General features: G+C 34.6%; 1 protein-coding gene across 1 annotated transcript; it reads left to right on the top strand.

The window, feature by feature from the left end:
* The first annotated feature begins 9023 nt into the window (after positions 1 to 9023).
* LOC146162635 (uncharacterized) lies at positions 9024 to 9688 on the top strand. Its single transcript, XM_083385257.1, has 2 exons — positions 9024 to 9330; positions 9420 to 9688. Exons 1-2 carry the CDS (start codon positions 9024 to 9026, stop codon positions 9686 to 9688), a joined length of 576 nt encoding a protein of 191 aa, XP_083241383.1.
* The last annotated feature ends 6225 nt before the right edge of the window (positions 9689 to 15913 follow it).

Below are 15913 nucleotides of genomic sequence, written 5' to 3'. Positions count from 1 at the left end.
ATAGTAAAGTTTGAAATAAATGCAAAATTTGATTGTTGTTTAGGCCGCTTAGATATCAAACTGAAAACGTATTGGATTTTATTATGGCGTTCGTCATATGAATATTGTATGATTTAAACTTATTTTTTAATCTGAAATTCTGGCATTCAAAATAGGAATATTTACATAAAGTATTCCAATACGCGAAAATTATAAAAAATCAAATGCAAAACAAACATGAAAACATTTATTTATATCCACAGATAAAATTAAAGATTTTTGTATAAAAACAGAAGGTAAAGGAAAATTGAGTTTTACCTGAACGATTGTTTTACCTAAAAAGTTTTTACCCAAACGTCGACAGCAAAACGACAGATGCCAAAAAGATGCCCCCAACCGCCTTTACCTTGTCCCTAAAGATTTGGACGTTATTTTGACCATTCACATCTTATCAGTCAAATTTAGGATTTATTTGGACAGATGTATGTCTTATATAAACGATTTTGGATGTTATTCCCTCTTGGTTATTACTGCGTATTTGTCTTTACTATGTGTTGGTCTTAACAGCCTATAGCATTATAGAATATTGTGATTTAGATGTTATTTATGGGAAAATCATTAAAGGCCTATATACTTTTTTTTGGTAAAAAAGGTTATGAAACACCGTACTACGTTCTATTGCTGCAGCTAGAATAGTGGCCTTCAGTTGTATGTTTTTATGTTTAGTGTTGCAAAGCTATCATTTGTATTTAGAACACCAAATTAATGAAAAGTTATTGAAAGAATTTACCTTTGGTTAATTAACCTGTTAAAGAGTTAGCCACTTGCTCATCGCATGTTGAACAGTAAAGTGCTTTTATCGTTTACTACGCCGAGTAATGACGACGAGTTTTGTATTTGTTACTTTTCCGAGTATGTATTATTTAATTACTTCAAAAAAAATAACAAGTATTTCATCAGAACCGAACTAGCAGATCGAGATTGATTTTGTCATTAATTAAACAACAGTTTCAATAGCGAGATTAAAACCATACATATATTCAGCCTTGCAACTGATTTCAAATAGATCTACAAATATGGGTCAGCGTTATTAGTAGCAACTAATTCTTTAATGTCGACGCAAATGCCGAGTTTTATAAATCAACGAACAGTGAAGACTGATGGAAGCAAAATCAATAAGAAAAATTCACTTTGAGTAGAATCTGAGCACGACCCAAAATTTAGCTCTATTTTAAACGTAAGACAATGCCCAGCAACATGGACACCGTGTTAAAAAAAGTTATATATTCAACAGTGAACAATTTATTTTTTGAGGTTGCTCTGCTAGATCTATGCGTTTACCGAAAACCAAAAAGTATTTTTTACCTGGCATCATTGCCTTGTAGGCTATAATAAAGCGTAATGGCGATTATTTTACTAATGCTAAATCAGATGTTAAGCATTTATGATTTTAGGCCTGCGTTATGTGTTGAGAACAATTTTCAGTAACGGTACTTGATAAGAAGGTCCTATGAATGTGCATAGTAAATATCGTTGTTAGCTTAATGCCGCGCTTATATAACTGTGGTGATTTGGCAGTACGGTAGTAGTGACCATCGCTTATTATCCACGTCGTGAGCACGTGAGTACGACAACCAATCACAGCGCAGTGTGCGGTCAAGCGGAACGAATCACGTAACTTTGGTACTAACGGCACTTTATGACGAAACAACATTATCGGACGCAAATACGTGTGAAAATGGCGTATATACCTTTTTAAATTACTTGCTGTGACGTCATTTATACGACTTTATTTATTATGACGTCACCGATTTGACAAGCGTTTTCAATAAATTTCAAGCCTCACGCTATTTGTTGTGCTATTGTTGCAGGGAATAATTTATCGTTTGTGTGTGCGTTATTGTTTCTATATTTTTATCGTCTGTTGTTCTTTTTACTCTTTTGTTTCTCACGAAAATGATATCGCTTTTCCACTTGTGCACCTCACCGTTCACGTTTTATCTTAATCGCACCACGTTTTATGTTGGCACCTAAGTTAGTTACCGGCGCTTACACCATTTTCCCCTCGTTGTGGTGGTCGGGTTTTGGTTAGGCTAATGTACGTTTCGAAATTATTGCAATTGACGTTTGGTTTTATTAGATGTTGGCCTTTTATTTTTCATGCCTGCTGTTATTTTATTTAGGTTTCCTCTATTGAATACACTTTTTGTATCGCTTGGCATCCGACAGGCCGTTAAGTAGGGCTCCTGAAATTGAAAAAAAGGGCGTGGTAAGAGACTATCAGTGTGTTCAGGAGGCTTGTGTTAACCTTTCATGATATATAGTTTGCTGTCGGATCGCTAGCCTTTTTCGAGATGCAACAATTCAGCACCGGGGGGAACTCAACGCCCCTGAGGGGAAGTCCAGGACCTCCAGGCCGAAGAGGCCCGAGGGGCTTAGCTGGCCCGATTGGCCCCACAGGACCACAACCAACTGTTCATTGGAACAGAATCGAACAAAAAATTGCCAAAAAATTAAAGGTTAGATTTTTAGTCAAAGTTATTTGGATAATCTAAAATGTATATTAATATAATTTTGCCTCATTAAGTATACCTTTCATGGTTTAGAAATATCGCTGTGTCCTGGCGTAGTATTCAACGGATCTTGCTTCTGGCTTCCACAAACTGTTGTATCCTACAAGTACGGCAAAGTCAAAGTTGCAGCAGAAAATCTTTGTCAGTTTCACAACGGAACTCTGGTTGATATTGAGAGCGAGGAAATGTACGAGGCGCTGTATTCGTACATTCAGCGTGCATGGAACTTGCATGTGGAATACCCAAATCGAAACTTCGTGGACGTTTGGTTGGCGTCAACATACGAGGTGGGTGGCTTTTACTTTGTTCGGCAATACATAAATTTACATTTAACTAGCGCAAAAATACATATCCGTAATGTTTTTGCTTTTCATTTTGTTCTAAAGCAAACAGCAGTTTTAAATACCCTACAACAGTGGTCTCCAACCTTTTTAATTAGCGATCCAAGTTTAACAAAAATAAAATCGGAATTTACATTGCGACCCCATATTGTTTTCAGATATCAATGTAAAAATATTTTAAATAGTTCCAACAAAGTAACACGAGCGAATATGCGTGAATTATTCAATTCCAGAGAACTGTGGGTACACATTTGCAAAAAAAAGATTACTTTGGGGAAGTTATATTTAACAAATGAATTTGTATTTAACACAAGAAAAAATTGTTTCAACAATATATCCACTGATGTTTTGCAAACGCGGCTTCGCTTTGTATAAGCTTAACCGCATGTCATGCTCTACTTCCAAGCGATTACGATGTTTCTTTTTTTAATACGCTTATTGCGTTGAATCCCACTTCACAAACCATGTGGTTAAAAACAGACGGATCAGTATCATTTAATAATCTAATTCAAGGGATGTCCAACGGAAACATGCCGACGTGCCAATTTTTAACTTATTACTTTTTCCAGTGCCAAAGTTTAGCAACTAATTTTTTTCTAATACCAAAAGCGCTTTTATACAAAAAAACAAAACAGTATAATGTTACAATATCAGAAGTAATTGTTTGTTATCGTAATTGCTGGAATTGTTTTATATTTGTGAATAAACAATGACAATTGGCTGTTTAACAAATTTAGCTTTTTTGACAATTTGCCATTTTTTATTAGGTCGCGTGCCTTATGATGGACACCCTTGATCTAATTAGACAGAGTCTGAAGTCGGGACGTTGATTGTATCGAAGTCCAAAAGTAAATATTCGCTGAAACCGTTGAATATTTTACTTTAAACGAGTTATACGAAATGCGTTTTGCTGCATCCACTTTCATAATTAGGAATCTAAAGGCTAATTCTTATATATGCAAACCACGATGCCTAATGTTAATAACAAGATTTGACGATTTGAAAATCCAGTCCTTTTAAAACTCAATACAAGAATGTAGCAATAAAACAATTTGCGAAAGTGTGACACTCGCTGCGCTTAATCTTAGAAACTAATTTTTCTTAAATGTCAAGTTATCTGATTGAGCAGCTCTTAAGAGCCTAAAATCATTTTTATGTAGAAGATGCACTCAGTCACGTTTATTAGTGTGACGTCATTGTAAAGAAATGCGTAAATAGTAAAAGAGCACGAATATGGTGAGTTATGGCGACCCCACAAAAATTTTAGGCGACCCCAACAGGTTGGAGACCACTGCCCTACAATACACTGAATGTAAAAGACACAAGCCATAAAAATCGGAATTCTACATTTTATCTGCACAGAATGGAGAGCTACGAAGTTCAACTGGTGGAAGTGTTTACGTGCGTTGGTATCCGAGTCGTCCATCAGGTTCGGGTCAAGCAATGTTTTGGAGTATTGCAACAAATCCATCACAAGGATCTATCATTGGCATGTTTAATATCGGAGATCTCAACGACAAATGGCCCGTCCCACTTTGTCGCATTAAAACATCAAACTAACACCGACGATCAAAGAACATTATGCTTTGTAACACTATTAAAAATGTGTCATTTATTAGCCACTTGCTCATCGCATGTTGAGCATTGAAGTGTATTGATCATTTTAAGCGTTTGCGTTATTATATGAATTATACAATGTAAATAAACAATTAACGACGTTTGTTTGAGTTGTAGTAATACTAAAGTTCCATCCGCCTAAACATGCTCAGAGCAGTTTAGAATATTACCCTAAGCACAGCTATTGGTTGCGTGGAACCGCATCTCCTCTTAAAATGCTGATTCAAGCTCTTGAAGGTTTGTATACGTTCCTTTCCCTTACGGAACTTCACCCCATGGACATTCGCGCACGTTATTCTATACGAATATTAATAAGAGAAAATTTAAACTTGACGAAATCGTTATGACCTTTACACAATATATGGCGAATCAATTTAGGTACTTCGGTAAATGTTACAAAACATTAAAAAATATTAGCAATTGTGCAGAAAAAATACTTGCACATTAATAACAATGAGTTATACTTCAACAATAAAACTGAAAGTTCAAAAACCAGAGTAAAACCAGGATCAGACTTTTGTGAAAGGAATGTATATTTCAACTCTTTCTGGCATCGTCAGTTCCTATAAGTAAAATACATGGGCTATACAAGAAAATTAGTAGTATAATTATTAAAAAAATCTTTAAAACAAAGTTAATCTAAACAGAGTTATATAAAAAGTCTTAAAATAAAGTTATACTTGTCACATGTTCGAGTATAATCCATTTACTAGACAAGTTACAACTTAAGTAGACAAGTTACAACTTAAGTAGACAAGTTACAACTTAAGTGAAATTTATTTACAAATCTAAAGAAAATTTTTGCAAGTAATAACCTCATACAAATGTTTTTTAAGAAATCACATAATCGGCTGTAAAATAACCTTAAATAAATACTAATTATTCATGTATAAATGTTTATAAAATCGTAATATTAAAAAAAATCGAACTTTAACATGGAATATGTTACTTATAGTTAGAAATGACTTTTAAATAATTCAGTTTGCAATTTTAATATTTTATTTTCAGTAAATTATACTATTGTAGAAAGAATATTATTAAATGCAAATATTTGATGGAAAATTGATTTGTTATTGCCAGTGGTAAATATGGTTACTTTTGGAAATAACATTACCAAGCATTTTGATTTTCCTTACAAAGTCGCATTTGTTGAAAAGGGATGAATGAAGTTCAACTGAGTAAAGTAATTTGATAAGATTGTGATCTTCAATATCCACCAAATTCACGTAGTAAAAATTTGTAAACACTGCAAAACAGAAAACATCTTAAAACAACAAAAAAATAAAAAGCTAAAGTTTTTCAAGAAAATAAAGTTTTTTAATTGAAACAAGCATCACTGAAATGTTTTTTTAACCCAAATAAAACAACTTCTAATTTTCATTTGTGGTGCAAAACATATAGTGGTGGTGTTCTAGAATCCTACAACTCATTCGTCCAGGGGTTTATATTGCTAACAATATTTGTATTGGTTAAGGTGCAAGTTAGCGTTTGGGTTTGGATTGGTCAAGTATTAATATTATATTTATTTCTTCCTTGCAATTTCAATTTTGACAACTTATTTGGTTTCTGTAAAAAAGGGATATAATTTTAGACCAGTGCCAACAGATTAACATAAACTATTTTAACTTGCTACAGAAAATTTTGAGAATACTTGTTTGTACTTAATATGATAACATTTAGACAAGGTGTAAATTATTTGCATACATTAAAAATATGTTAAACAAACAGAGCTAACATTCTTAATATGTTTAAAACTGAAACGTACATATACACAATGTGTTCTATGTGAAGTCCATCTGAAGAAGTATCTGCCAAGAAAACAGCACCCATATATGTAGTACACAAGTTGCCTTTGGAAATGCTCAATAAAATCAGTTATCCTGATCGGGATTGGCAATCTTTCTAAATGAAAAATATGTTTACCTTTAATTTGCAAAATAATAAAAATATTAAAAGTACAATAATAACCTGATTTTTTATATAGTTTTTTACTTGTTATAGTAGAGGCATGGCAACATTCCTGTTTCTTATCAATCTATTGTTTTTCTTATTTTATTGAAAAAACAGCATGGTCGTATTTAATTGTAAAATAGCCATATTTGTCAAATATTATTTATGAAGCTAAACAGTGTTTCTAAATTTGTGTAATACTTACCGTTTGGATGTATTTTTATTACACAAATGACACATGACGCTGGTGTAGAACAGTGCTTTTCAATATGATGCATTGAACACCTCAGGATGCCAATCTACACTCTGTGGAAGGTGCACACCCGATATTTTTCTAAAGGAATTTGTGTGCACGTTTGTTGGATACGGGAAGGTCAAGTGTTGTATTTATTATCTTTATAATTTTAATTTTGATAAAGTAGTTTGTCATACAATCACTATCACTTTGCTGAGTTGTGTTTTTGTTCTTCTTTTACTTGTTTTCCTTTCCACAATTTATAAAAGATTAACGAAAACATTTTCAAAACAGAAACTCTACGAAGCTACAGATCGGTGACTCAGCATTTTGTTTCGGCAGCCATTGTCAATTTTATGGGGATTTCCCATAAACTTTTTTATTTGACGATAACTTTGCAAGATCTAGTTACGGGAGTTATAATGTAAGACAAATCACAAATCAACAAAATTCTCTTTGGACAAATGCAGCAATTTTATTAATGTTACACCCAATAGGCAACACTGAGCGGCAAATTGAAGTACACTTAAGCTTTTAATACTGAATAAACAACACAAGGTAAACAAATTCGTTCGGATATTTGAGCTTCTGAAATAGAGCGACCTCACAACGCAACAATTAAAGTCAGCGCAGCTCTTCATGACATTGTGAAATGCTTGAGCGAGTTAAGTCTTTTTTATTCACATCCCTGTTTTCCTTATTATGTCCGTATATATACCAGGGGCGCTGTGCGGCTTGCAAGAAGAACCCCAACTTGTGACACCTACTAGTTGCCACTTGAATTTGATATCTGATGTAAAATGATATGTTCACCATTCTTTTCATACTAGGGTGGTAGTAATGCCAAATTAACTTGTGTATGTTACCCACGGTTCGCGACCCAATGCAGTCCTTGTAGCGATCTACTTACCCACACCATCTACACATCTCTTAAACGCTAAAGCCTTTTCAATCTAGATAGGATTTTGTATCAAGCATAGAAAAAGGATCGAACAAAACTACAAAAAACACATTTCATTAAGCACAAACAATAAAATTCGCTAGTTACAATTTCAAATATCGTCCAGTTGTTGATACGCGCATTTTGAAGTAATTGATAAATAGACACATATTTTGAGTCAGGAAGTTAGGATAAAAAAGTAAAAATTATACAATCGCTTTAAATAAAAATAATTAAAAAAAAAATCACCCAGAATTAATAAGCCGCAATGGGCAACAACCATACGCAGCTTGACTTTTAAAACGTACTTAAAGTACTTAATTAAAAGGAAATGAGAGAAAACATATTGTTTGTTAAATGCAAATAATGAAAGTGCTGAGAAAGGCATATGTTGGTATTGGGGGAAATTTGTGTTACAGAAGAAAGTTGTTGTATCAGTAATGAGCATGACGACGAAAAACATAATTGACGAAAACATAAAAGCATCAATTTTTGGGAGGAGCCCGTTAAGCGAAGGAGAAGGCTCGTATACAGAAGTGTATCCGCTATAGCTTTGTAGGTGCTCCTAGCAGGTTTTTTTTTATTTTTTGCCTGGCGCGTTTCAGATCGAAACTTTATCTAAAATCTCGCTGCTCACTTTAAACCGTAATGTTTTATATTATTTTTATTAATTTGCTATGCTGGAATAAAATTCTGCGGAACGTTTGATTACTTTTGCTGCTTTTTTGTGATTCTTTCCTAGCGAAAACATAAAGCTACTGATATAAAAGAGGATTTTAGTCCGGGAAAATTGCTTACACAAAATTCGGGATAAATATTGCTTTCTTAAGAGATAACACGAGCAAACAGTTTATCGTTATACAGTAGATAAAGATAGGCCAAAGCACTACACGCGATTGAGTAAATGGAATTGGTACATAGGCGAAGTAGACAAGCATTCACAGATTGAACTTTGGCAACTTCAGAGGATGGCATCAGGACAGAAATAAAGGTGTATTTTAAAAGCAAATGATGCGCGAACACCTTTTCTGTGCAGCCCAAACATGTTATATATGCATAACGATGCTTGTGCAATGTGTATAAATATTTGCGCGCTTTAAAAAAAATGCAAGATTGCCTCAGGTTATATTAAAGCCACAACCTATAGAACTGCAAACAAGCCAACCTGGATGCAAGAATGCGTTTCGACTTACGCAACTGAACATTCCGAAACCTTGTAAGAGAAAGCCGAGTCACATCAGGCGCAATGACCGAGTAGATGGAAGAACCATACAAGGAGAGTTCGCCAAATATGGCTGCGCTTACCAACGGAACGAGTCGTTTCAAATGCTACATAAGAACGACAATTCACAGCATCTACACACAAATTCAAAGGTATCTCAAGAAAGATGATGAACTACAAAAACAGGAAAATGCTTCAAGTTAGCGTTTCAATTTTAGTTTTGCTGCAAGTTTGCAATTCATTCGCCTACGGACAAGTTCAGTCCAACGACTTCTTGGTGTGCAAACCAATTGGAAGCTTGTTCAAGATGCAACAATCCACCACCGGAGGGATTTTAACACCCATGAGGGGAAGTCCAGGACCCCCAGGCCGAAGAGGCCCAAGGGGCTTAACTGGCCCGATTGGCCCAACAGTACCACAACCATCTGTTGATTGGAACAGAATTGAACGAAAAATCGACGAGAAAAATAAAGGTTAGAATTTTTAGTCAAAGTTATTTGGATAAACTAAAATATATATTCATATAATTTTTGCTTTAGCAAGTTTTCTTTTTATGTTTAAGGATTGTCGCAATGCCCTGGCGTTCTTTTCAACGGATCTTGCTTCTGGCTTCCACAAACCGTGGCATCTTACAAGGACGGAAAAGGCAAAGTTGCAGCAGAAAATCTTTGTCAGTTTCACAACGGAACTCTGGTTGATATTGAAAGTGAGGAAATGTACGAGGCGCTGTATTCGTACATTCAGCGTGCATGGAAGTTGTACGTGGACCGCCCAGATATAAACTACGTGGAAGTGTGGTTGGCGTCAAGATACGAGGTGGGTGGCTTTTAACTCGTTGGTTGTAAAATGCGTCATTCATACTAAAAAAATATTTGTTTTTAAAATTGATAAAATGATTGTTGTTTTGTTAAATCAATACAATAAATGTCTTGTTGTTTCAGTTATTTTAAAGAAATAGCTATTTTAGCATAGGTTAAAATCTAATATGCCTAGGCCTAACTGTTTAAAATTTTACAAAAAAATTTCTCACTTAAGAAAAAAAAAACTGTACTACTATTGTTCCTGGTATTTTCGTTGGACGCAGCTTAAATTAATAGTTTGTACAGAATGGAGAGCTACGAAGTTCAACTCGTGGAAGTGTTTATGTGCGTTGGTATCCGGGATTTCCATCAGGTTCGGGTCATGCAGTCTTTCGGTACATTCCAACAAATCCATCAAGAGGATCTAGTATTGGCATGTATAATTATGACAATTTCGACTACAAGGGCCCAATACCGATTTCCCGTATCAAAAGATCAAACTAACAATGTTGAGCCAACCATGCATGACAAACAAATGCAAGCCACCTTTGCCCCAATATTTTCACGGCATTTTTTGTTAACTTTAGTATATTAATTCTAAAAGAAGAGCGTTTTCCAAATAGATAGTTTTTCAGATTACTGCCGTCATGTTTTAATGGCTGTAAAACAATATTTGTATTGTTTGTTTATTTTTAACCAACTCACTTATAGGTTTTGTTAGTACTGGTTTTCTATGAAGCCAATTGCATATTCTAAACGTTCGACCGCCTGGGAAAATTAAAATAATATTATTACGTGTAAACAGTTTTAGTGCATTGTGCTACATTGAGCTTTTATCAGATAACACTTAACGTGAACAAATATTTAAGACATCTTTCCAAGTTGAAAACTAAAACAAATACAAAAGTTTTGCATTATTTTTAAAATTAATGTCTGAAAGCAGATTTCAGCAGTAAAAACAAAACTAGAACAATATTAACGTTGGAATAAGATCGAAAAAGGACCAATAGCTATAAGTTGAAATAAGACCTAAACGACCAAAATAAGACTTTAACAAAAACAACGGTTTACATAATCCCTAGGCCCACCTAACTTTACCACTTACTGCCAAAAAAATTCCACTCTGAACCACCTACATTCCACGCATACCCAGTTCCTACCCACACTCCTGTTAAGGGCAAACAGTCCGGTGTCAAAACCGTCCACGAACGACGCCGTCACATATAGACCTACGTCGACATTAGAACGGCCGCGACGAAAAACATGGCACTTATAAACCTACGTCGAAAAAACCCGAAAAAAACAACGGCAGCGGCGGCGCTTTATTATCCTACATCAATTCCTGGCGAATTTGTTTGTTTTGAGTCACTTATATATAAACTGAAAACGTATTGGGTTTTATTATGGCGCTAGTCGTATTAATATTGTGTGATTTAAACTTATTTTTTAATCTGAAATTCTGGATTTCAAAACGGGTATATTTACACGAACTCTTCCAACACTCGAATAGTTCAAACTTTTCAATGCAGAACAAAAATGAAAACATTTATTCATCACAGATAACGTTAAAGATTTTCGTTAGAAAATAGGGAAAAGGAAAAATCGAGTTTTACTTAACCCAAAAACCCACCCACAACTTTATCTTTAACCCCCCTAATAATTTCAACCCTAACCCACACTTTAATTCTAGCCATTACCTGGGCCCAACTCCAAACAAAGACAAATAATTCGGTGCCAAAACAGCTGCGCCCAAACGTCGACACCAAAATGACAGATGCCAAAAAGATGCCCCCAACCGCCCTTACCCTGTCCCTAAAGATTTGGGCGTTATTTTGACCATTTACATCTTATCCGTCAATTTTAGGACTAATTTCGACAGATTCATGTCTTATTCAAACGATTTTGGATCTTATTCCGTCTTGGTTATTACTGCGTATTTGGCTTTACTATGTGTTGGTCTTAACACTATATGGCATTATAGATTATTCTGATTTAGATGTTGTTGCTTTATGGGTGTTAGTGTGTGTTTCCATCCAGCTCTAACTAACATACTGTGTGTTTTTATAATTTAAATCATTAAAGGGCCATATAAGTTTTTTTGTAATAAATCTTGTTTGCAATCCAGGAGATATAACAAGACACTCAAACAAAGTTTGCGCTCGCTTTGCTAGCCATTTTTAAAGATTTACAAGTGCGACCCTGGGTAAAATTGGTTAAGAAACGCTGTACTAAGTCCTATTGCTACTGCTAGAATAATAGTATTAAGCGACGTGTTCATCGTATGTTGCATAGTAAAGTGCTGATCGTTTTACGTGCTTGCGTTGTCATGTTGATTATACAATGTAAATAAACTATTAATGGCTTCCGATTATTATAGTATTACCAAAGTTCCATCCGCCTAAACATGCTCAGATCAGTTTAGAATCTCACCCTGAACACGGCCATTGGTTGCGTGGAGCCGCATCTTCGCTTGAAGTGCTGATTCAAGCTCTTAAATGTTTGCTGGATGAGCGAGAGGCGGCACCTTTCCACGTGCAGCTGAAGGTCGATGATCTGCGACGTGCGTATACTCTCCGTACCCTTGCGGAACTTCGCACCACGGACCTTTGCGCACGTTATCGTAGATAAATGTTACTAAAGAGAAAATTTGTGGAATTAAACTTGACGAAACCGTTATGACCTTTACACAATATATGGCGAATTACATTACGTGCTTCAATAATTGTTGCAACACATTAAAAATAATAGGCAATTGTGCAGAAAAGAAAACTTGCACAATAATAACAAGGAGTTATACTTCAACAATAAAACTCATAGTTTAAAAACCAGAGGATCAGACATTTGTTAAAGGAATGTATATTTCATCTTTTTCTGGCATTATCAGTTCCTATAAGTAAAATACAAATACAACGAAAATTAGTAACATAAAAAAGTCAAAAACATATAAAATCAGTATAGATTAAGTAAAAAGCTTAAAAACAGAGTTATACTTGTTACATGTTCGAGTATTACCCAGTTACTAGTATGGACATTTAAAAATCAACAATAAATCGTTTAGAACTGAGATAAATAAGGAATATTTTTCTGTCGTGAAATTAGCAGCTGTTTTCAGGGGTAATGTCAAAATCGCACCTAGACAGAGTTATAACTGAAGTGAAATTTATTTACAAATCAAAAGAAAAACAAAAAGAAAAACTTTGAGTAGTAACCTAATAAAGATTGTTTTTAAGAAATCACACAATCGGCTGTGAAATAAAATAAATAACCTTGATAATGTTTATAAAATTCAAATATTAAAAAATCGAACTTTAAAATGAAATATGTTACTTATAGTTAAAATGACTTTTAAATAATTCAGTTTGCAATTTTAATATTTTATTTTCAGTAAATTATACTAGTGTAGAAAGAATATTATTAAATGCAAATATTTGATGGAAAGTTGATTTGTTATTGCCAGTGGTAAAAATATGGTAACTTTTGCTGCTTTTGTAAACAGCATTACCAAGCATTTTGATTTACCTTACAAAGTCGCATTTGTTAAAAAGGATGAATGAATTTCAACTGGGTAAAGTAATTAGATAAGATTGTGATCTTCAAGATCCATCAGAATCAGGAAATGAAAATTTCTATAACCTGCAAAACAGAAAACATCTTAAAACAACCAAAAAAATAAAAAGCTAAAGTATAACAAGAAAATAAAGTTTTTTAATTAAAACGAGCATCAAGAGATGTTTTTTTAACCCAAATAAAACAACTTCAAATTTCATTTGTGGTGCAAAACATATATTGGTGGTGGTCTAGAATCCTACCACTCTTTCGGTCGGGGATTTATATTGCTAACAATATTTGTATTGGTTAGGGTGCAAGTTAGCGTTTGGGTGGGTCAAGTATTATGATAAAATTTATTCTTCCGTATTTATTTATTTATTGAAATTTCAGTTTTGACAACTCATTTTATTACTGTAAAAAAGTGATAGCATTCCAGACCAGCACTAATAGATTAAAGTCGGAAGTTTGGTTGGCGTCAATATACGAGGTGGGTGAGTTTTACGTTCGTTTCGACAGTAGATCAAGTTGCGCTTCGATTAGAAGAAGAATACATATCCGTAGTGCATTTGCTTTTGATTTTATTTTAAAGCAAACAGCAGTTGAAAACCCTACAACACAAAAATCGGAATTTTACTTTTTATCTGCATAGAATGGAGAGCTACGAAGTTCAACTGGTGGAAGTGTTTACGAGCGTTGGTATCCGGGATGGCCATCAGGCTCGGGTCAATTGGTCTATTGCAACAATTCCATCAAGGGGATCTAATATTGGCATGTATAATTATAATGATCCAAACTACAAATGGCCCGTCCCACTTTGTCGTGTTGAAACATCATAACACCGACGATCAAAGGACATTTTGCTTTGTAATATATAACATCACAAAAAATATGGCATTTACCACTTGCTTATCGCATGTTGAGCAGTAAAGTGCTTTGATCGTTTTAAGTGCTTGCGCTGTTGTGTTGATTATATATAAATAAACAATTAACGACGTTCGTTTGGGTTTTAGTAATACCAAAGTTCCATCAGCCTAAACATGCTCGGAGCAGTCTCACGCTTTGCATCAGTTGTGTGTAGTAGGGTGGGGTGTTAGTTCTGTGGGTCGGGCCGCATCTCCTCTTAAAGTGCTGATTTAAGTTCTTGAAGGTTTGCTGGATGAGCGAGAGGCGGCACCTCTCCACGTGCAGCTGAAGGTCGACGGTCTGCGACGTGCGTATACGCTCCGTACCCTTGCGGAACTTCGCCTCAGTAACGCACTCTGTGGCGAATTTCGATTGTATATGTTATAATTATTAATAAAAAATATTTAGCAATACTGCTGGTCAAACATAGAATAAGTACTATGCAGAGTAGTGAAGAGTTTTATATTTCACTTGTGCACGTTATGGTGCACAAATGTTATTCAAGGATAAAATTATACAGTCAAACTGTTTTCCCAATGACTGTTACAATACAATAAAAATATTATGCAATTAAGCAGAAAAAAAATTCGTGTACATTAATAATAATGAGTTATACTTGCTACATGTTTGAGTATTACTCAGTTACGAACATTTAAAAATCAACAATAAATCGATCAGAACTGAGATAAATATGGAATATTTTTCTGTCGTGAAAAGGGCAATGTGAAAATCGTACCTAGACAGGTTTACAACTGAAGTGAAAATTATTTACTAAACGAAAGAAAAAAAGTTGAGTAATAACCTCATACAGATTTTTTTAAGAAATCACATATTCAACTGTAAAATAACCTTGGTTAAATACTAAGTATGCAAGTATAAATATTCATAAAATACAAATAATGAAAAAATCGATCTTTAGCATGAAATATGTTACTTATAGTTAAAAATGACTTAAATAATATAGTTTGCAATTTTAATATTATATGGGCCGAAAATTTATTTTCGGGACATATCTTGTTTTTGCCGCTATCTTTTTTGGTTTCCTATGGTATGTTTCAGACCGATTTTTGTCCGAAGCTTTATAGAAAAAGTATACATCGTAGAACCTTCAAATTTTCAGACATGGCGTAGAGTGGTATGTAGGTGCTTTGTCGAAGTTTATGAGGCTGCACCCCCAGGGGTCTTTGCTTGGGGGGCAAAAACCTGAAATATTGCGTTTTAGCTCTTTCTAGCTAACGACTGCCATCTAGCAGCAGAAAAACTTTCATACAGAATTCGTTCATATTCGCTTGTTTTGTCCAGCTTGTGAAGTGACGAAGCGACTTACCGCCTGCTGCGCTTTATTGTCCCGCGCGTGAGACTTTCATTGTGCGAAGATGCACGTCCAACTGGGCTCGTGCGACTTGCATTTTAAAACGAGGCTTCTCTTTAGTAAAATTACTTAATGCTGTTAAGAAACAACTTATTTTACCGCCGCAAATTTAAATGCGAAATCTGGTGGCAACTCTAATCCAACATATCAACACCAGGCCTACACAACTTAAAATTGTGTGTTGATATGTTGGATTGGAGTAACATACTATACAGGTGCAAATAGCAAATATTCTCCAAATACGATTTTTTCAAATATTCTTCAAATCGTATTTCATCGTATTGTCGCGGTAATACACAAAGAGGTAAGGCCGTGAATAAAGTTTCACCCACCGTACAATTAACGCAGGGAAGCACTTCGAGTAGGGATGTTCAAAGCAGAATATCAGCGACTCATTTATAATGCTTTCTTTCAATGCGGCGTCAGTTTTTT

The sequence above is a fragment of the Ascidiella aspersa genome, chromosome 3, assembly GCF_963924565.1.
Source record: "Ascidiella aspersa chromosome 3, kaAscAspe10.2, whole genome shotgun sequence".
NCBI classification, from domain to species: Eukaryota; Metazoa; Chordata; class Ascidiacea; order Phlebobranchia; family Ascidiidae; genus Ascidiella; species Ascidiella aspersa.
The sequence above is the reverse complement of the archived record's forward strand: the minus strand, read 5'-3'. Positions and strand labels throughout refer to the sequence as shown.